We start from the raw sequence: 20,643 nt of genomic DNA, 5'->3' as shown, positions 1-20,643 counted from the left end.
AACTCCATTTGTTATTACTACATCATCCACAATGCACCAGTCAGGCCAGTTTTATTCATACATAATTACACAATGAATTGGAGTGATCACTTGATTAATTTTGTGCATGTCTGCCTGAAAAAAACAGGCAGGCCCTGCACAGATAGCTGCTTAACTATGATTCAGCTAGCCGAGACATCCTCTTAAAATTGATTTCCCTTTATACGCCAGCTGCAATAATGAGCCGGGCATGGTGATAAGGATCACATTCTGCATATCGCAGGGAATCAATCAGATCTGACTACATGAGTTATAGATCATTGATCACAGTGGATATGCGCTGCAGTCTATTATCAAGGATGAAATGGGAAAACTATGCGAATAAGTACAAAGCAAGATGCTGATGAAATATTACTCTCCTGGCCAAAACTGAGAAATTAGATCTCTTTGGAGTCACTGTATCGAAGAAATGAATAAAAAGCATGGTTTGCATTGCATAAAAAAAGTTAGTAAAAATGCTCTTGGCTTATAAAAAATTCTCCATAGTGCATTTTCCATAGAACTGCTTTGGGTCTCACAATTCATCTCACAATTTTTCTTTTTTTTTTATGAGACTATATCTGAAAAATGAACTTAACCTGATATTCATCTGCTTTCTCTCCTATACAGTTTGTCGTCCATCAAATTGCTCACAGGTCAACTGCTAAGTGTGGCTCCCTTCCTTCAGCCGTACATTGAGGCTGGAGAGAAAGCACTGAGCCACATCCTGGACAACTCCCACCTCATTCAAAACAGCAGCTCATCCCAGGACCTCTTCACAGAGGCAGCAATGATCTTCCTATCCTCTGCGAACATCACCTCGGTTAACATCTTCTCCGTGATGTGGGGAAATTTTTCTGGATTCAATGAGGCATCTCTTGATGACATGATAAGGGAAGCCGTTAAACTGATGATCAACATGAAGATATTTGGGGACACACCTATGGTTTACCAAGCCTTGGAGCAATTTCTGGCATCCAACCACACAAGACTGATTGTGCAGAAGGTGGCTGAGTTGTCTGCATGGTTGGCCTCCTCTCAAGCATCTGGACTGGATCTGCTGACTCAGGCTCTGCCCAAAATATACGAAATCCTCAGGCTTTTCTTGTCCATCCTGACCCAGATGAATGTGGACATGCCACCACACATGGGGCTGTTTGAAGACCTAGCTGGAAACACAATTGCAATGCTGAGGCAGCTGGTAAGCACCAGTGGTCTTCTGGCCCCCATGGACCATCATCTGAGTATGCATCAGCAGGGAATGACAGGCAGTAACCATATGATGAAGGTCCGACAGAGACGTGAGGCTCCATTGATGCCCACAAGAGACCCCATGGATGACTTCATAGACCTGTTGCACATTGACTACCCAGCAATGTTCAGAGCCATCTCTGTCCCTCCTACCCCAGAGGAAATTATGGAGACAGCCCACATGTTCTTTGCCAATCCTGATCTGAGCATTGTGATGAAGGGTGTTACAAGAGACATGCCATGGGGCTTGAATGCCTCTCGGGAAGAGACCATTGATTCTACTCTTGGGGTGCTCTCCTTCTTCACCCTCCCTGACGTGTTTCAGATGTAAGTGTTACTTGCACTGGCCCTCATATGGCTTTAAGAATTCTAGTTGCGTAATCTGGCATGATCTAGTTTGAGGTCTAAATGCTTTGAATCTTGCCTTTTGATTTGTTTTTCACCATTATCTTGCCTTAATGGCACCCATTTCATAAAGAATCCTTGTTTAATCTTCCCTAGGTCATCAATGGATCTCTTGAGGATTGCTGTTGGTATGCTTCCCGATGGCTTTCCATTCTCCTCAGTACTTAAAAATATCACCAGAGCACTTGCCAGTGAATCTCAAGGTAACTTTATGATTCAGATCTATTGTCTCTCTGGCTCCATTTGGATCATGAGAGGCTTCTTGGACTCAGGACAGCTTTATAATGAGAAATGTGCACTCATTAGTTAAAGGCAACTGACAAATCCTTCTCATTTTGCCTTTAAATGGAGAATCCCCAAATTGATGCTTTATCCTCACAGTTTCTCCAAATTGACTTTACCCACTGACTCCTCAGTGAATTTCCTCCCATTCATGCATAGTCTAATTGTTGCTGCGCTGTAGTGCTCGCACTGATGCTGCAGCTTGTGTTTACATACCTGCTGTGACAGTATGTATGCATTTTATAAGCACAGTCTGTCAGCCCATGCCATCACACAGCTTGGAACAGTGCCATCTTTTTCTCTGACCCTCATAACTATTGCGAGACCATGGGAAGACTATAAACCGTTTTGTTAATGCTGTTGTTATTGTATACATGATTATAGTGAAGCATAATTCATTCTGGAGATATGAGGAATAAGACTTCACACCAGCTTAGCTTGAGCTCCCAAAGAGCCCAGGGCCATATGGCCCTTCTCCAGCAGAAAGCCACTCAGCACCTTTTTAAATCTCATTAGCAAAATAGAATTCAATCACTTATCCTGTCTGCCCTCGCTAAACGTCTCCCCTCGCACTCACACAAGTGGACATCTATGACCTCCTTTTAATTGGCGTCTGTGCTTGTGTGATAATGTTTTTAGTGCATAGAATCACTTTGTAAGCAGCAGCAGCTTCACTTCTTTGCAACCCCACTATTCTTCACACACACAGAGTGAACTCTTGCTGTCGCAAAGGCCTCTAGGTGTTGAGAACCCTGAAATTAAACATCCTCATTGTCTAATTTTGGCCTAATTACATATTCTGTCATCACATCTTGCAGCCTGAGGAGGTGCGTGTCTTAGAACTTGTCAGATGTATTTTAATGCACGACAGCATCTAGTACTGCTGACCCTTCTGGTCCCATCAGTCCCGCACAGGCCTTCACTTTAAGCACATCATTTGCTGCTCGCTGGCTGACGACGCTGCCCCGTAATGGTGCGAGTCGTAATGAAGCCCAGTGGGATGTCATGTTATTCTGTCACCTTACAGACCTTATTGCCCTCTTTTTCCTTTCCCATCCCATCTTTCTGTCTAACTCTAATAACCTCTTTCTTACCCTCATTTTTTTCTTCCCTTCGCTCTCTCCCTTCTCCTCCTTTCACAGAGAACCTGATCCTCATGCAGCAGACCATCAAGACAGCCGCCAAGCTCTTCCAGACTAACCTGACAAGTGTCACAGAGCAACTCGACAACCTGACATCCCAGGTCTCTGCAGCAACCTTGCCATTGTCACACATTTATTATTTATCAAAATGGGAAAAAATAGTACTTCAGAACGTTGAATGATTAACATGTTTTAATAAGTGCAGTTATAATTAGAAATTTGGTGGAAGTTTCTTGTTATACTGCAGAGCATATACAACACAATGCTAATGCTGTCAGGGTCTAAAGCCTAAAAGACAGAATCACAGACAGTAAAACTCAGTTTGATCAAATTCTTTTATTTGTATTGCCGTTCTTTAACCTTAAAGTCGTCAAATGAACCCTAAAGTAAAATATTCCCATGCTACAGTGGGTGGCAATTCATAACCAACCAACCAATCTCTGTTGCATGTGCTTGATCAAGAGACTTGGCCAGAAACTCATTATGGTGTGACTGATTTGTTGACTGAATTGTTCTAGGTGTGCACCTTGGAGAATACGGAGACTGTGCGTGTGCTGATGTCAGCCCTCTCCCTGGAGCCGGGTCAGCTGTGTGGCACTTTTCTACCCAGCTTCCAGCTCCTGTTGCAGAGTCTGATGATGAACACGACCACTCTGATTGATGCCGTCTTCCAGACCATCATCGGAGACCCCAGCACCTATGATGTGAAGACAAACTGGTACAGTGTTGTTTTCATCTTTCTCAGATGTTTTTCTTTTAAGGGTTTTCACAGCAGTGAGGGGCACTTGGTTCAGAGAAAGCTGCTCTCACCATTGTCTATATCTTTATCTCACTTATCCCTTTGGTATAATTTGCTAAATAGTATCACAGCATGGTCGGGGCAGAGCTCACCTCACAGGATTTGAGGCTATTGAAGTCCACAAAATCAGACACTTATCTCTTGCCGTCGTTTGGGGCCAGTATATGTCTTCTACTGTTGGTTTAACTGAGTTTAAGCCCATTTAGCCTGCAGGAGGCCTGGCAGCAATTTATTTTATTGAAATGAAGTTTCCTCTACAAAAATACTTTTCTATTCCTTGATGAAAGTGAATTTTTCTCTTTGTGTCTATGTTTCTGTGTGTATGTGTCTGTTTGTGTGTGTGTGTGTGTGTGTGTGTGTGTGTGTGTGTGTGTGCATGGGATTATAGGACTTCTATGTTTACTCAAGGTTTGGGCTTGAACACCAGCAGCCTGAACTATCTCAACATTAACATCACCTCTCCAGGTGAGACATTTCTCTATATCACAACAGTCTCTGTATTTCACAATATCATATTATACATTCTTACACCAATTTTAATGTACACCCAACAGATATTCCCTTAATTTTTGATATTTGCTCAACACAGATTGTACCCCTTGTTGCTGATTTTGTTGTTTTCTTATATGACTCAGTGAATGTAGTTTATTATGCAAAAGTCAGTATTGAACCGTCCAACCCCCTGATTTAAAGCTGTGGTGACATGGCATTTTTGTTTTAAAAGGGTAATGTTTTAAAAGCAGATCACAAACTCTGTTTCCATAACAACAGACTGCTCATTTCAGCTCACTTGTTGCTCATTTGTATCTAAGGCCACCACTTTGCTTGCTGCTTGATTATTTAATATAAGACAAAACAGGTGTTGGTAATAAAGCTACATATGAACACACCCTAAGGTAGCCATTGCACCCATTCAATAGCAGAAAACATGGCATACAGTACTAGCTTAAGAATTTATTTATAACCTACTTGAAGAATTCATTGAATGACTACAACATGTTACAGGTTGTTTTTGTATAGCATTCACCATAGAATATACTGGTTCTATTTTTAACACTTACTGTATACCACTTTATTTACCAGGAGTGGTGACGGTCGGTGAGTTGCTGAGGAATAAAACAGCCTTCGTTCTGGATGTTCAGAAGCACATGGATTTTGATCCAACTGTTCTCACACTGCTGATGGAGACGGCACTACCAAACAACAACTTACAGGTGAATCGGGAACATCCTCAGTATGAATCCACATACAGTACAAGTGAACAAGTGAATATTTAAAGGATAGGTTCACAATTTTCCAAATAATAGTCTGGTGCCCAAACAAACCTTGACACGTTTTTCTTGCTGTAATCATTCCTCCTGTTCATACTGACCATTAGAAGATCCTTTCATAATGCACTTACAATATAAGTGATGGGGGACAAAATCTGCAATCCTTGTTTTGTGCAAAAATGTATTTAAAAGTATATTTTAAGCTAATATGAAGCTTCAGTCGTCCAAATTAGTCAGATATTAACTTGATTTGACTAATGGTCAGTATGAACAGGACGACTGATTACAGCAATGTTTATATGGGCACCTGACTATTGTTGTAATACAGACTTGAAAAATTGTGAACCTATTCTTTAGTTACTACCTCTCTGAATTTGAAGACATATTGTAATGCTCACATTACATTACTCTTTTTAGGACAAGTACCTCTACACCCTCATATCTGCAACATATTTCTGCAGTTCCCTTTATCAACAAGCATATTATGTCCGCTTGCGTAATTGTATTGTTTTTTCATTAGGCCTATATACTTTGCCGAAGGCAAGTGTCACATGGTGCAACTAAAATGAAATTTCATTTTCATTGTAGGATAACCCTTTAACCTTCAGCTAATAGCACAAAAGCTGCATTTTGTAAAGCCAGCATGTCTTATTTAATACAATATCAATTAGGCTAAAGAAAATTAAGATGCTGTCTTTACAATGGATATGGAATTGCAAGTCCAATTAAAATCACACAGTGGTCACCATACATGGTCCTCCATTTCACTACAGCAGACATGATTTTGTGGAATACAACGCTATGTTCTGAAAAGCTTTGCTAGTACATCACATACTATGTTGCAGAGAAAATCACTTAAATAGAGTTTGTCAGCTGATGGTAACACGTTATTGTCTTCAAACAATACAGGTGATTATAGTAACAATATTGGATGTGGTTGTAGCTTCTATATGTGACTCATGAATGTCCCTTGAATTGGAACAAACACATTTCTGTGATTGCCAGCTTCAAGAACAGTTAAACTGAGGTGGCATTTTTCCTGTCTCTGTTTTATCATCACAAATTTTCTCAATCTCAGCATGCATGTTTGACTGCTCACAATTCTTGCCAAGCATTTAAAGCAGTAAGACTGATCTGTCCCTAACATACCACATGTTGTTTTCACTAAATGGAAGAGAAATTACACTCACCAGGGTACAAAATGCTGCACTAGCACAAGATTTGGAAGCCTATTTACCTTATGAAGCCTCAGGTGAACAAAGTGGGATACTGGTATCAATGATGTGAATACGATAAAATGGTTTAGATCATGTTTATGCCTGTTTGTGTTTCCATAACTTTCTTAATGCTTTTGGAACAGATCCTATCGTGGTTCGTCAACCTGCGTCACTGCGACTCCACAGCAGCTGTGAACATGACTCAGACAGATGTGGTCATCTTCAGGACCTTCTGCTCCATGTCTGTCCAGCAGTGGTACACCTTTTCACTGCTGATGGCTTACCATCTGAACACGGAAAAACTCATCTACAGAGTAAGGCTGAATTCAGATTGAGTCTTTTGTCAAGAGAAAAAGACCATAGTTGACTTTCTTCAGCTGTTCATGATTTTTTTCCCTTGTAATTTTCTAAAAAGACCAGAAAATGTGTGAATTTTGTGATTGCATGTTCCTCTGTAATGGGTGAATGGACAGAAAAGAAAGGAATGACAGAAATAATTCATTTCTGTTGGGAAGTTACAAAGCATGTTTGATACTACATTGTGTTTGTTTGAGGACATTGAGGAACATGTAAGGCAGAGAAAAATGCTTTTGCATAGTACAATATTTGTTCACTAGACAAAGCTAACACATTTTAAATAATTTATTTTATAACTGATGTTCTTCCACTTGATCTACCAAAACAAACACTGTCCATCCCAAATAATTCAAATTCATATTTGAACGTGAGACTTAACAAGGTGTAGAGCAATCTAGTTACCTACAATAGATACACGTAATAGCCTACTACTTTTTTTAAAAAAAAACATACAAACAAGTTTCTTTAATAGACTCCTTTTCTATTTGAAGTGCAACATTTTCTCTGTGTGACCATAAAAAGGTAGTTTCAGTTATTTTCTTCCTGCTTTTTAATTTTATTCGTTGTCCTTATTTTTGCCTTTTGTTTCTAATCAAAATTCCATCACTACTAGATGTACATACATACCTCTAGTTTGCAGGCAGCACTGGAACTAAATCTGAAACACTTAATTGCTGATTGATTAATTAATTTAGTTGCATTTAAAGCTTTTCTAATTAATAGTTTTATGTTAACAATGGATAAAAATGACTACATGTAATGTCAAAGGTGTAGCTTGTAGTGATTAACCCATAGAGATTCATCATCTGACTCTGCAGTTCCCCTCAGCTCTACAGAGTCTTTCAGATCATTGTTTTGGTTTTACAGCCTGCAACTTCACTCACTGCTCTCAGCCAGTTTTCAGTGTAAAAACACTGATAAACCCAGTGCACGCTACCTTCATAGCACCAAACAAGAGACAGACAAAGTTAGCAACTAACTAATGCAGCATTTGCTTACTAAAGAGGCCTGATATTTCCCTCAGGAGCTGGTGGAAGCCAAACCAGAGCTAGAAGGAGATTGGATATTAGACTTGCATTCTCTAGGTGGCCTAAAACAGGAATGAATGCTAATGTTGCTCCTTGTCTGCTGGTATGATGTGTAAATAAGCAACTGATTGCCAACAGATTCACCTTATCATCTATACAGTGATAATATGTCAATGTTGTGTTTACAGCATGTTTCTGCTGCCCCCAAGTGGGCAAAAAAAATAAGTTAATGCAGGTTTACTTATTCCACTGACAAATGTCTAAAAGTGGAGAGGAGACAAAAGACAAAACACTTGAGAAACTGTACTTTGTAAAAGCTTGCTACAGTATTTAGTATCTCAACACTGGCACGTTGAGATGAATGTTTTTTTTAATTTGTGTGTTACTAATTACAGAAGTTATAATTTGCCATGGACACAGTTTCATAGAACTTTTTACTTTCTGACTACCTGGTACCGATAAAAAAAATAAGGCAGTTTGTAGTTTCAGGCCATGGATAACTGAGACTGATATGGTTGCAGATCTCAGTGACAGCACCACTATGTTGAAAAGACATCTTTGGCTGCTTGACTTTTATGGGAGAGTAATGTGAACATGTGTCATTGACCCTGAACAACATCGTTGAGCCTCTACACTAAAAAAATGTTTCCTGTTAAAATAAAAACTGAAAATTATAACAAAGATTGGCTATAAATAATAGCCTCTAAAGTCGTTGGCTAAAATACATTTGTGGCTGCCTGAAACATCAGCTAATACTACTTGCTTTGTTTTGTCTTGTTGCCTTGACAAATACAACCAAACTATTGACTATTGTCTAGACTGAGAGAAACAAAAAAAAAGAAAAAAAAAAAAGGCAAACGACAGAGAGGACAAGAGTGACAGCTGTTGCAATAAAAATGAGAAAAATTTGACTTTCAGATGGAATGAAACTTGAGATATTCTTAAGAGAGGATAATTCATTTTGGGGAATGGCCTTCACTATTTAATCACTTTCATTCAAATGAATTTTTAGTTTGAAAGAGCATTTTGCAGGTTGCTGCACACACAACCTATCTAGCTGTAAAAAAAAAATCTGCAGGACTAAGAAATCCGTTCTTGTGAAACATAAAATATTTATATGTCAGTTTCCCTTGTTGAATTTAAATTTCAAGACTACAGAAGAAAGAGAATAGTCATACTGAGAAACATTAAACTATAGAAACAAGTGTGAATAATGGGCTCTTTCTTTCAGATGGTGCTTTCTGAAGACATGCAGAACCTGGTGGGAGTCATGCTCGAGATGGCTAACATAATAACCAACACGATGAACAAGATGCTTCCTGCCATTCAACAGCTGCAAAGCTACCTGCTCTCCATGAAAGACCTCAACCTGGCAGCCAACAATGAATTCAGCCAAGTGTGTAATCTTTACTACTGTACAGTGCTTATTCATGAGTGTTTCTTTGTTTGTGTGACCAATAAACTTACACCGAGCTAAAAATAATGATTTCAAATGCATCAGTTCTCAATAATGTTCTTGTGATTATACTCGGCTGCATACACAACATTAAATTTGACATCTGTTTTTACCCAGATGGCGAGAGGACAGAGGGCCAGCATCTCCAGCCGAGCTACATTCGTCACCCTCTCTCGAGCGCTGTGCAGTAATGGTATCCTGGCTCTGTTTGGGATCTCCAAACTTCCCATCAAATCGGACTCAAACTCTTCCTTCCCCGACAACTGCCAGAGGGAGGAGATGATTGATAGGTTCAAGATTCCTCGAAATGCCAGTATGTTGAGAGAGGGACGGATTTTGGGCTCTTATATACTGAATTTTATCATCAGTGCAATTACCATTTTTAGCACATATGTATTTGGTATTTCCTAATGCAGCTTTAAAGGGCAAAGGTGGCAATATTCAATGTTATTCTCACAGTTAACAAATCCCATGAAAACAGTAAACCCAACAATGAACTGATCCTTCTTAATTGTTGTCCAAAAACTATTAAAATCAGTATTCCTTCATTACGATGAACATGTAGTTCATTTTGAGTCAATCCCACCTACAAAGTCCTGCAACCTCCTGGTTTTGGTTTTCATGAGATTTGTTACCAAACATATCAAATAACACCAGCCTTATCCTCTAAGCTCAAAAATAATCCTCAAAATGTCTAAACATTTTAACAAAAAATACCCCATTCCTATGTTGGACAAATGTAACATTGCATCCTTGTGAATACTGTGTGTCTTATGGATCTCCTGCTTTCTGTCCATTTGTAGGTCCCTTTTGTATGAACATGTATCTGGACATGGTCAATACCACAGGAGGAGCCATCGCCTGGGCTTTCCTCAAACCAATGCTGATGGGGGAAATCCTCTTCACCCCTGACACACCCATCACCAGGGGTATAATGGAGAAGGTATACTGTAAATTCAGTATGGATTATGCCCTCTACTCCTCCCACACACACTCTCAAAGTTATAGTGTATTTTATGAAAACCAATTTTAGGTTTTTAAGTTTAATAACTAAAGTAGCACATTGGTGACTGACTGGATTACAAAGGTTTGCTGGCTGACCTGGTTCAAGGATTTATTCACACAGTTTGTGGAAATGATGGTGATTGAGCTTGTGTTGTGGCAACTTCACTTTCTTTTCAAATGAATTTCCCTGTGTTTCTAAACCCTGCACTAGAAAAAAAACCCAAAAAACACAGGGTCAGCTCCTCAGCTTGTTAGCTGCTCCTTAACATAGTCTGTCGTTTTTATTTCTAGCTTTTCTAGGTTATACATACTTCTTCTGTCTTCATGCGCCCCCAACTGTGATAAACAAGAAATACAAAGATGCAGGAGGTGTACACATACTTGTATGCACTACCACCTTCTACTGTGGCTCTATTTTCAGCAAGTTTGACGTTTTTAGTATACTGCGACCTTCACAGACTCAAGCAGCCACACACACACACACACACACACACACAAACACAAACACTGCAGGTAATGAAATCTTGCTGATACCCAGCCATTTCATTTCACATTCTCTTGTCCTTGTCCTGTCCTTGCACAGGCCAATAGCACCTTGCAGGAGTTTGCAAATCTGAGGAAGTACTCCGAGAACTGGATTGAATCCTCCAGCTACATCATAAAGTCCGCCGACATACTCAGCCACACTTTGCCAATGCTGCAGGTATGAAAACTCAGAAATGTTTTTCTGTATATCTGATTATTCTAGCTGGCTCGCTGTTGTTTGACAATCTGCAGATAAACTTTGCAGTGGTCTTTGACGAGTTGCAGCAGCTGAGTCTTGATTGTTGTGCATCGTCTCTCTCTCCCCTCATCCCAGAATTCTCTCGGCAACGCCTTTGTGAAGAATTTCATTGAGATGCAGACAGACATCAATGTCGGCAGTATGAAGGAGACGCTCAGCAGCTTCTGTGAGTGAGCATTTGAAGGTCTTACTTTTGTAAGCAGAAGATACCAGGCTTACCTATATATTCCTCCCTCACATTTTGCCTGTAAAATATCCACGCTATCAAAAAATAGCACTGTGTCTTAGGTTTACAGGAAGCATTACGCTCATTTCAACAAATTTCATATAATTTATGGTGTCTCTCCTTAATGTGATTATGCATGTCAGTCATGTTTCCCACAAGGTCTGACTTTGACATGCAGGTATTTAATTGGATTACCTTGTATTGTCAGACCGCATTTTCATCTCAGTTAACATATAACATAACTGAGCTTGACACGGAGCAGACACAACAAATATCATCACTTAAATATGGCAATCAGAGCAATTTAAAACCTTGCTTTGCATTTGCACTGCCAGTAATTTTTTTTTCCATTTGTTTGCCAAAGCTAACGTGACAGAGATGCTGGAGAGGAACAAACATGTGCTGAATCAGATCACCACCTTGTCCACCCTGATGGTGAATCTCTCCTCCTGTATCAAATTTGACCGCTACCGTGGCTACGACACAGCTGACCAGCTCAACACTGAGGCTCAGGACCTCGCCAAGAACCGTAATCTCTATGCAAGTGAGTAAATATTGGGTATAATTGACCAGCTTTATGGTAAAAGTCAATCAAGTCAGCAAGGCAATATGCATCCAAAACCTACAGTAGTTTATAATGTGCTTATGTAGATGCTAATTTTGTGTTTTTTGACAGCTAAACTATGTGTATGTCACTTTCATTCGCTTGAACCACTGTCCTATTCAAAATGCTGTTGCTTTGCCTAAACCTACGCCACATTATATATTGTAACTACTTAAAAAAGATTTATGGTATTGATTAATCTTCCCCTTTATAATAGGGTGTAGTTCAATAGATTACTCACTGGGGTTTTCCACAAAACAGAAATCTCCAGCCCAGTTTTGCAAGCAGCCAGACAAAAGAAAACACTGCCTGTCACTGTGCAGTAATTTTCTACTTTTTCTGGAATTGTGCCTAAAATGAATACTGGATTGTGTTAGGGTTTATGAGTAAAATAACACCAAGGTTTTATGTGTGTAAGCCTAGCTCATGACAGAGGCTGGCAGCTTCAAAGGTTTATTAAGCACCTTATCAAACATATACTCATTTACATTTTTTAATCTACAGCGTTTCCTTTAAAGGTGTCTTGTCTTTTCATAATGAGTTTAGATGAGGACACTTTTGGGAGTTCTGACTCTGGGCAACAGTTTATCTAGGGCATGGAACTTATAAAGAGCTAGTCTGATGTTTGAATGTCGTACTTCAGTTCAAAATATTTGCAGTGAGATGGTGCAATCTGTTTTAAAGGTGTCATCTTCAAGCTTCCCAAAGATGAGGAGTCATCCAGGAAGCGTCAGGCCAGGTCCTCCTCCCCCACGTCCTCCCTGCCTCCCAAAGTCAGCTACACCATCCGCATGCATATGGACAACGTCATGCGCACTGACCGGGTCCGGGACCCCTACTTTGTGAAGGATTCACACATCTCAGCAAGGCAGACGCTGCGCTACAACCGGGGCTTTGTGTACCTGCAGGAGAACATTGAACGGGCTATCATTGAGACCCAGACTGGACAGAGAGCCACAGACGCAGCTGTCCAGCTTCAGCCCTTCCCCTATCCATGCCATCTCCGAGATGAGTGAGTGCCCTCATTGTACACAAGGATGCTTACACACACAAGCACATACACATGCAGTATGAACATGCTCCCGTATGGATGCATGCACAGAAACGTGAAAGCATACACAGTGTCTCTGAGGGGACGTACAGGCATTGATGTGGAATAATGCATGCTCTCTCATTATTCATTTGCCACTTGGGAATGTCAGTAAGTAGTCACTCACAGGAGCCTTTCTCATGATAATTGGCTCGGCACCATGTCCATGAATATTCACTATTATTGTGCGTTCAATTTTGAAGTCTGTGCACATATACACTCAACCACTCAAACAGCTTTCAGGTCTCTAATAACCATCTATAAAGAACACCACTCATCTCTGTAGTGTATATCCAGTCCAACACGGGTCTGGCATTAACTTGTGCATCGATAGACTACATTGTTTCCAATAAATCATGCTTGAATGTAATGGCTATGTTTGTGCTTGCCCTGGAGTGCTTCTTAAGACAGTGCTGATATCTCATCTCAGAAGCACCAGCGGGCCACTGTCTCTGGCTGGCTGCCTTCAGACCTACTAAGAGATATGGTGATCCTCGCCTCTCCGTCCTTCTGATTTATTACACAGCAACACAATTCCTGACGTGATAGCCGTGAAATACGGTTGTGTAGTATGAAAAACAGCACACACCTTTGTATCAGGCTCCAGATATTATAAGGGCAAAGAAAATATATATAGAGCCATTTATTTTGCGTAAATAATACAAGGATCAGAACATGGCTGTCAAAAATCTCCCTCTTGAATATTGCTCTTCTGCTCTGCAACTCTGTGTCCTTGTCATGCCAGTAACTGAATTATAGGCCTGTTCATCTGCTGTTGTTGACAGTGATTGGATGTTAGGTTTTCTAAACATTTGATTGACGGTTGACATCTCTGTATTCCCCAGGTACCTGGAGGCCATCTCTTTTGTCTTCCCACTCATGCTGATGATTGCCTGGGTTCTGTTCGTGGCTGATTTTGTGAAGAAACTGGTTCACGAGAGAGAGCTGAGGCTGCATGAGGTAATTTTTATTTATATATGCATATAAATATACATGTACTTTCGCATTAAACACAGACTTCAGGAGATAGTGCCCATTCCTTTTTTTTTTGTCTTTCCAAAAATAGAGACACTCACATTCTGTTTTTGGTTGTTTTTATGGCTGAGTGACAAATACAAAATTACTTCTGAACAGTTGACAGTGTTTTGACTGACTTTTGAACACAACCACAAGTGTTAAAATGACTTTTCCTTCCCACTTACTTCCAGGTTTTGTTGTTTTTACTTTCAAATCTTTGTTACTCTAAACATTTCAACACCAGTGGCATGAAAGCACAGAAACTGCCTTTGTTTTTAATTGACATTTCAGTATTTTTTTTTTTTTCATTTATTTTTATTCTCTCTCGTCCCAAAGTACATGAAGATGATGGGAGTCAACCCACTCAGTCACTTCTTCGCCTGGTTCCTGGAGTGTGCCATTTACCTGGTGTTAACCGTCTTCATCCTCACACTGGTGCTGAAGTACGGCGGCATCCTCTCACACAGCGATGGCTTCCTCCTTTTCTTGTACCTCTGTGACTACAGCTTGAGCGTCCTGGCCTTCAGTTACCTGGTCAGCTCCTTCTTTGACAAGACCTACATCGCCGGCCTCAGTGGCAGCCTCCTTTACATCCTCTGCTTTTTCCCCTTCATCGTGGTCATGGCCCTGGAGACCAATCTCACCTTCGCTCAGAAGAGCGGCCTGGTGAGACACCTCTGAACCTCTTTTTATCATTAGTCATGTATATCAAACTAGCTTGTGTGTACTATGATATGTGTAATAACTTAAAACAGCAAATAATATAATTTGCTCGAGAAGATGCTTGGAGCTGAATTAGATGAGGAATGAAGTAGGAGATATAATGTCGTTTCATTTTACTTCAAAATGTTATTTACTCTATTCATCTTAGAAAACAACTTTTTACTGACATTATGATTCAAAATATATTAGCGCAGCCTCAAAAGATTCCAGTTCCTTTATGAAAATGTCTGAATAAACAGCAGCCTTTGCCTTTGTTTTCTACTATAAGGTTGTATTATTATTTTCCATTTTCACATGAATAAGTAATAGGGATGTAGTGGAGGTAAACAGACAGTTTGCATGACTTTCTGTTTGCAGTTCTACTACCTTCTTATGCTGACATAAATTCCGTACATTTACTGAATTTACAACAATTTATTGTGCTTGACATCTAATGATCATTAATTTGAGGTCAGACAATTCATTTTTTATTTAACATAACTTCATCCCACTCATCTAAAGCCTTACTTTGATCGAAATGATTCATATCATGTCAGGAAAGGCTTTTGAAGTATATCACTTCATACCATAGAGTGGTCAAATTACAGAAATTACAAAAAGGCATGGCGGAAAAAAGAGGCTACTGTTTATTTGTTTGTATTTCTTTTTTTTGTTATTGCTTCTGTTTTGGTATCCTGTCCAATTTGATTCTCTTTTTCCCGCAGAGTTTATTTTCCCCGACCTGTTTCAGTTACGCCAGTCAATATATCTCTCGCTACGAGTCCCAAGGAGAAGGTACTAGAGTGTCTGACTAGCATAAAAGAAGATCTCTTTGACATAAAAGACAATTGAGTAAATGGGAGGCAAAATAAAACATTTCCTCTGTTGACTTCTTCAGGAATTCAGTGGAGCAACTCATACACCTCGCCCATGGCTGGAGACACAGCCTCGTTTGGTTGGCTTTGCTGGCTGATGCTCATCGACTCCATGCTCTACTTCATCGTCGGGGGTTACATCCGTATGGTCTTCCCAGGTAAACCGTAGCACTGAAAATCAAAAAGACTTACAAAACTAAAGCACATTGATTCAAAGTCTAGGTGTCCAAAAGTCCTGATAACAATAATATGTCAAGATATATATAAAGGCACTTCTATTTCTTGGGTTGAGCCATTTTGTTGGGCAAAGTTGTCCTACAGCTCTAATGGCCAAATCAGAACACACATCCCCATTATTCTGTGCTTTGAGCAGAAAAGGGAGATCAGGCTCAGCCTACTTTCAAAACATGGTCAAGGTGAACAGATTTGCTTTTCTTGATTTCCATCCAGCTAGTCCTGATGGTGTGTTGATTTGTGCTTTATTGGCTGTGGGTTAGTAGCCCTTCTTAGCACTTGCAGAGGCAAAATGTGTTTTTTGTTGACTCAAATCTGCTGTACAGATGAATGTGTTAAGAGCAGAATAGACCTCATTCATCAAGCTAGTCAGGTTGTGTTCTGTGACCATTTTACGACATCTGGCAGGGTTTGTAAAGATTACCTCTACTTTGTCAAATATTATTAGTCTAACAATGTACTCAGTGTTCTTTGACAGGAGTTTATTGTTCATAATTGTAATAATGTAACTGTTTATTCTGTCCATACTGGCCACAAAGAGATCCCTTCTTAAAGCAATTTCAGTTAAGCAGAGGCAAATTCCACAGTCCTTTCTTGTGCAAAAATGCATTCTAAAGTTCAGCCAATGCAAATTTTAACACATTGACTACATTACCCACAATGCAATTGACTGGATTCATTCGACTGTACAGATTCAGGTGTGTTATACTACTAGCAGTTAATGTAGCACCCCCAGATTTTTTTCATTTTTAAACTTATAGTCTTCAGTTCCAACCCCAACTTGTGGCAATTTGTTGTACAGCTCTGGAGCTACAAAGGGCTTTATACAACATCTTTCACATGCAGTAGTACTTCAAAGTACATTCTTTGATGTGTAAAATCGGCAGAGTTCCCCTTCAAGGCTTTAGTGGACTTAGACAAATCAAGTTGGTATCTATACAGAGCATTTGCACAGAACAGACTGAACTTTGTTCCCCATCACTTACATTGAAATTGCCTGAAGATGGAATCTTTTTGCAGCCAGTATGGACAAGAGGAGCAATTACAGCAACCCTTTAAATGCACATATGGGCATGCGAGTATTGTATGAAGATAGGCTTAAATATGAACTGATCCTTAAATGGAAATATTAGCATTAGCATAAAATATCAGCATTGCTGAAATCATTGCTTCAGTTACTGCAGTAAGCAGAGTGCAATACCCGTAGTGCCTGCAATAAGTGTACACTGTTACCCCTAGATGAAGCAAATATAGCAATTTATGCATTGCTTGCTAAACTTGTCTCGAAATAGTGTCATGAGCATGTAGCTTGTATTTTGTATTATGTGTCCTGTGTGTTTTTTGCTTTGTACTGTTTGTTATTGTTCTGCTGTATGTTTTTTTTAAATTGTGACTGCTGAAGGGACTGCAGCTGAAAATTAGCTATAAGATAACTCTGGTACAATACATCAAATGGTAACAGTTATTTTTAAAGCTGTACATGGTCCCAATAAATAAATAAGACTCACGTGAGATCTTTGGTTCTTTTTTGTCCATCAGGAAAATATGGCATCCCAGCACCGTGGTACTTCCCCTTCAAAGCCTCCTTTTGGATGGACCTGTGCTGCTGCTTTAAGTCACGGAGTAAGGGAGGCAAAGGACGCCTCTTCACCAACATCATGCATAAAAACCAGCCTGTCTTCCCTGGCGACAAAGGAAAAGGTACAGAAAAAAAAAACAACATTGTACTACCCATCAGCAGATAACAATAAGCAGTGCTTCTCCTCCGGTGTTGTGTTTTGAAGCAAGAACACAATATCTTTCCTTTCATGGTCTGTCATTTTTTTTCTAACCCCAGCACCTAACCACATTTATATTTCTTCCTTTTCATTTAATTCCAGTCCCCTGTTAGTTTGATTTACTGGTTGCCTTTGTTTCCATGTTTCTCTCAGGCAAGAACACTCTTTCCTGCCAGGCAGGTGAGGATTTCTCAGAGCTCCCAGAAGGCGTTGCCCTCCACGGTCTCACTAAGATCTATGGCGACCGAGTAGCCATTGAAAACCTTAAAGTTTCCTTCTACGAGGGCCATGTCACCTCACTGCTTGGTCACAATGGAGCTGGCAAGACCACCACCATGTATGTTTTAGCACAAACGCTATCCTTTTTCACTGTATCAGCATGTTCTAGGATGCATACAAATGCATTTTGACCATTCATATACTGTATGCTGTGTGTTTTAAATTTGATTTGTGCCTCCCTTTAATCATCTCAAGGATCTGCTGCTGACAGGGAGATTGTATTGTCCAAATCTGGCACAGCAAATGCACCATGTTAGAGATTAGCCTGACGAGTCTTCATCAACTGGAGCACTTACATTTACATTTTATATGTGACTCATTTCTCTGATGCTCTTATCCAGAGCAACGTGCAATGAGTACAGCAGCAGAATAAGATTTAACAATGTTGAAAATCAACCAAAACCAAGAGGTTATGTCATATAATATTCCCCGGACCACAAATAATCATTTAAGAGGAATGTGCTGGTGATCAAAAGTATCAAAAATAAAAAATAATAGTCACTAAAAAACTTTTAGTCACTATTTATTTATGTACATTTATGTATCTATCAACCCAGTATTTTTACTTACCTGATAAATGATTTTGCTCTGTGCCTAGGTCTCTCCTGACTGGCCTCTTCGCCCCGTCATCCGGCACTATCGAGGTGTACGGCAGAGACATGCAGACTAACATTGACGACGTTCGCAAGGAGCTGGGTGTCTGCATGCAATATGATGTCCTCTTTGACCACATGACCACCAAAGAGCACCTGCTGCTGTATGGCTTGATCAAGGCCCCGCACTGGTCAAACAGGGAACTGCATGAGCAAGTCCGAACGTAAGTGACCAATCATCCAGTGCAGACAGCATAATGCACCCTGTCTTGACGATGATGTCAGGGGTTCTTCATGATGCCATTTGATATGTTTGACAACCTTTTTTTTTAAAGACATAATGAAATGATATACTTAGCTCAGTCGATGGCATGTTCCTTCAATAAAAAAGAAATATGGGTAGGGGTTATGAGAGTTGAACAGTGAACAGCAGCCAGTACTCAACACTAGTGACATCAGTGGTTACACAGGGGAAATTAAAAAAGTTCAAGTCAAGTTAAGATATGGTTGTAGTCAAACAGATTTTATGGCTACACTTGCTTTGATGCAAGGATTTTAATCTGTGGTTCGGACAAAATAATTGTTAGACCTGTTATTCCTGAACTCCCCCTCACCCCTCCACCCCCCAAATCTTCAGAGCTGTGAAATACATAAGATACTTTTAAGACCACTAAGTGCAGTCTGAGAATGCTACTGTGCTACTGCTATATGATAATTTTTAGGAACATCTTTTTCCCTGTTTCAAGCTTAGGGGAGAAAGTATGAGAAAAATCGTTATTCTGTGGCATCATTAAGTTATGGGTTGAACCCCCGGTTGCATCATGAAACTATTTCTGGAGGGTTTCTGCGTGACAAGAGAAGCAATAATGAACATGTACCTAAAGGCAAGAAACTGTACCACTTAAGAAACCCCTGCCGGGTAACTGATGGAACTGATGGAAATATTACTCAGAAGCCGGGTTGTAATGCATAGAAAAAGTATGTTTAGCATGAGCTCCATGTTAAATGCTTTTCATCGATCCCCCCCAACCAGGATCCTAGAGGAGACAGACATGTATCCTCACAGGCACAAGCGGGTGGGCACCCTGTCGGGTGGCATGAAGCGCAAGCTGTCAATCTCCATCGCCTTCATAGGGGGCTCCCGCATGGTGGTTCTGGATGAACCCACCACAGGAGTCGATCCCTGCTCCAGGCGCAACATCTGGGACATTGTTATCCAGCATAAAAAACGTGAGTCTCGCACACACACACCCACAGTACACAACGTACAGCAATACTTAAAAAGCATTCCTGTTAATTTGAGGTCACAAACTTTCCATTGAACCCCAAGCTACAGCTAGTACTACTTATATTAGCACTATTGTTACCACTACTGCTACCACTATTAATAACGACAAGAAGTCGTGTACATGTATGTATGAAACATCCTTTCAGATTTTAACATTATAATCAATTCAGTGTTACAGTGTTTTTCTTTTCTTATTATCAGTCTAACACATATACATCAAAAAACACATCTATTTCATGTTTTTCTTCTTAAAATGCATTCCCTTTACTACTTCCTAAGAGGGAACAAAGGAAAAAAAGCAGGAAAGAGAAGTGAGCTTAGAGCTGACCCTGTAGGGCTTCCGACTTTTCAGTATATAATTAATCTAAAATAAATCCAGAGGTATTTTTTCTTTATGCTCTCACAGAATAGCCACAGCTGGAGTAATGGCGAGGTGATTGCTAAACGTCATACAATTGTAGATGTGGAAAATATCCGGTGTAATTGGCTGTGTCTCAGATGTATAGAATGTGAGAGTCTGGTGCCGGGGGGAATCTATTTCAAGATAAACTTTCTGCACCGCTCGCTGCTTGAGCGCCTGTTTCTCTGATTTGTATGTGCCTGCCACTTGTGTGTGACTTTGTCTTTGTGATGTCTTGTTTTTTTTGGTTGTTTGTTTGCATGTGTGTTGTTGAGAATCTGTATGCCTAAATGTACTCCCAAGGAAAGGAAAATAATGAAAACCTAGAATAATTTTGCCATAGTACATCTAAATATTCCTCCCATGTTGTTCTTTCAACATTCTCAAAGCTCTGAAACTACTACAAAGCACCACAGACTAGCTTTGCTGGTAAACATAAGCTTACCGAGTATGATTCACTGACATCAAATCAAAGGATTTAGGGGTGATAGATACTTTAATATTCACACAAATCCCTTTAGCTTCAATTTGAGTTATAGTTA

At 40.0% G+C, this 20,643-nt stretch overlaps 1 protein-coding gene and 1 long non-coding RNA gene across 2 annotated transcripts in view; one reads left to right on the top strand and one right to left on the bottom strand.

Moving 5' to 3' along the window:
* Positions 1-20,643, top strand: part of abca12 (ATP-binding cassette, sub-family A (ABC1), member 12) — a 69,587-nt gene that overhangs the window by 25,027 nt on the left and 23,917 nt on the right. Inside the window, exons 27-48 of the mRNA XM_042425714.1 lie at positions 649-1,596; positions 1,771-1,877; positions 3,099-3,199; positions 3,617-3,816; positions 4,286-4,362; positions 4,981-5,111; positions 6,529-6,699; positions 9,002-9,166; positions 9,344-9,539; positions 10,030-10,169; positions 10,815-10,934; positions 11,091-11,181; positions 11,606-11,785; positions 12,530-12,857; positions 13,781-13,895; positions 14,289-14,618; positions 15,380-15,449; positions 15,553-15,687; positions 17,303-17,464; positions 17,695-17,878; positions 18,419-18,637; positions 19,447-19,643. Of these exons, the coding sequence (XP_042281648.1) occupies positions 649-1,596; positions 1,771-1,877; positions 3,099-3,199; positions 3,617-3,816; positions 4,286-4,362; positions 4,981-5,111; positions 6,529-6,699; positions 9,002-9,166; positions 9,344-9,539; positions 10,030-10,169; positions 10,815-10,934; positions 11,091-11,181; positions 11,606-11,785; positions 12,530-12,857; positions 13,781-13,895; positions 14,289-14,618; positions 15,380-15,449; positions 15,553-15,687; positions 17,303-17,464; positions 17,695-17,878; positions 18,419-18,637; positions 19,447-19,643 (4,367 nt within the window). The remainder of the gene's footprint in view (positions 1-648; positions 1,597-1,770; positions 1,878-3,098; positions 3,200-3,616; positions 3,817-4,285; positions 4,363-4,980; positions 5,112-6,528; positions 6,700-9,001; positions 9,167-9,343; positions 9,540-10,029; positions 10,170-10,814; positions 10,935-11,090; positions 11,182-11,605; positions 11,786-12,529; positions 12,858-13,780; positions 13,896-14,288; positions 14,619-15,379; positions 15,450-15,552; positions 15,688-17,302; positions 17,465-17,694; positions 17,879-18,418; positions 18,638-19,446; positions 19,644-20,643) is intronic.
* LOC121906702 lies at positions 15,075-17,360 on the bottom strand. The gene is made up of 2 exons (XR_006098714.1): positions 17,272-17,360; positions 15,075-15,700 (listed from the first exon to the last, which is right to left on the bottom strand). It is a non-coding gene; the product is annotated as an uncharacterized LOC121906702 (long non-coding RNA).

The sequence above is a fragment of the Thunnus maccoyii genome, chromosome 11 (assembly GCF_910596095.1).
Source record: "Thunnus maccoyii chromosome 11, fThuMac1.1, whole genome shotgun sequence".
Classification (NCBI taxonomy): domain Eukaryota; kingdom Metazoa; phylum Chordata; class Actinopteri; order Scombriformes; family Scombridae; genus Thunnus; species Thunnus maccoyii.
The sequence above is the reverse complement of the archived record's forward strand: the minus strand, read 5'-3'. Positions and strand labels throughout refer to the sequence as shown.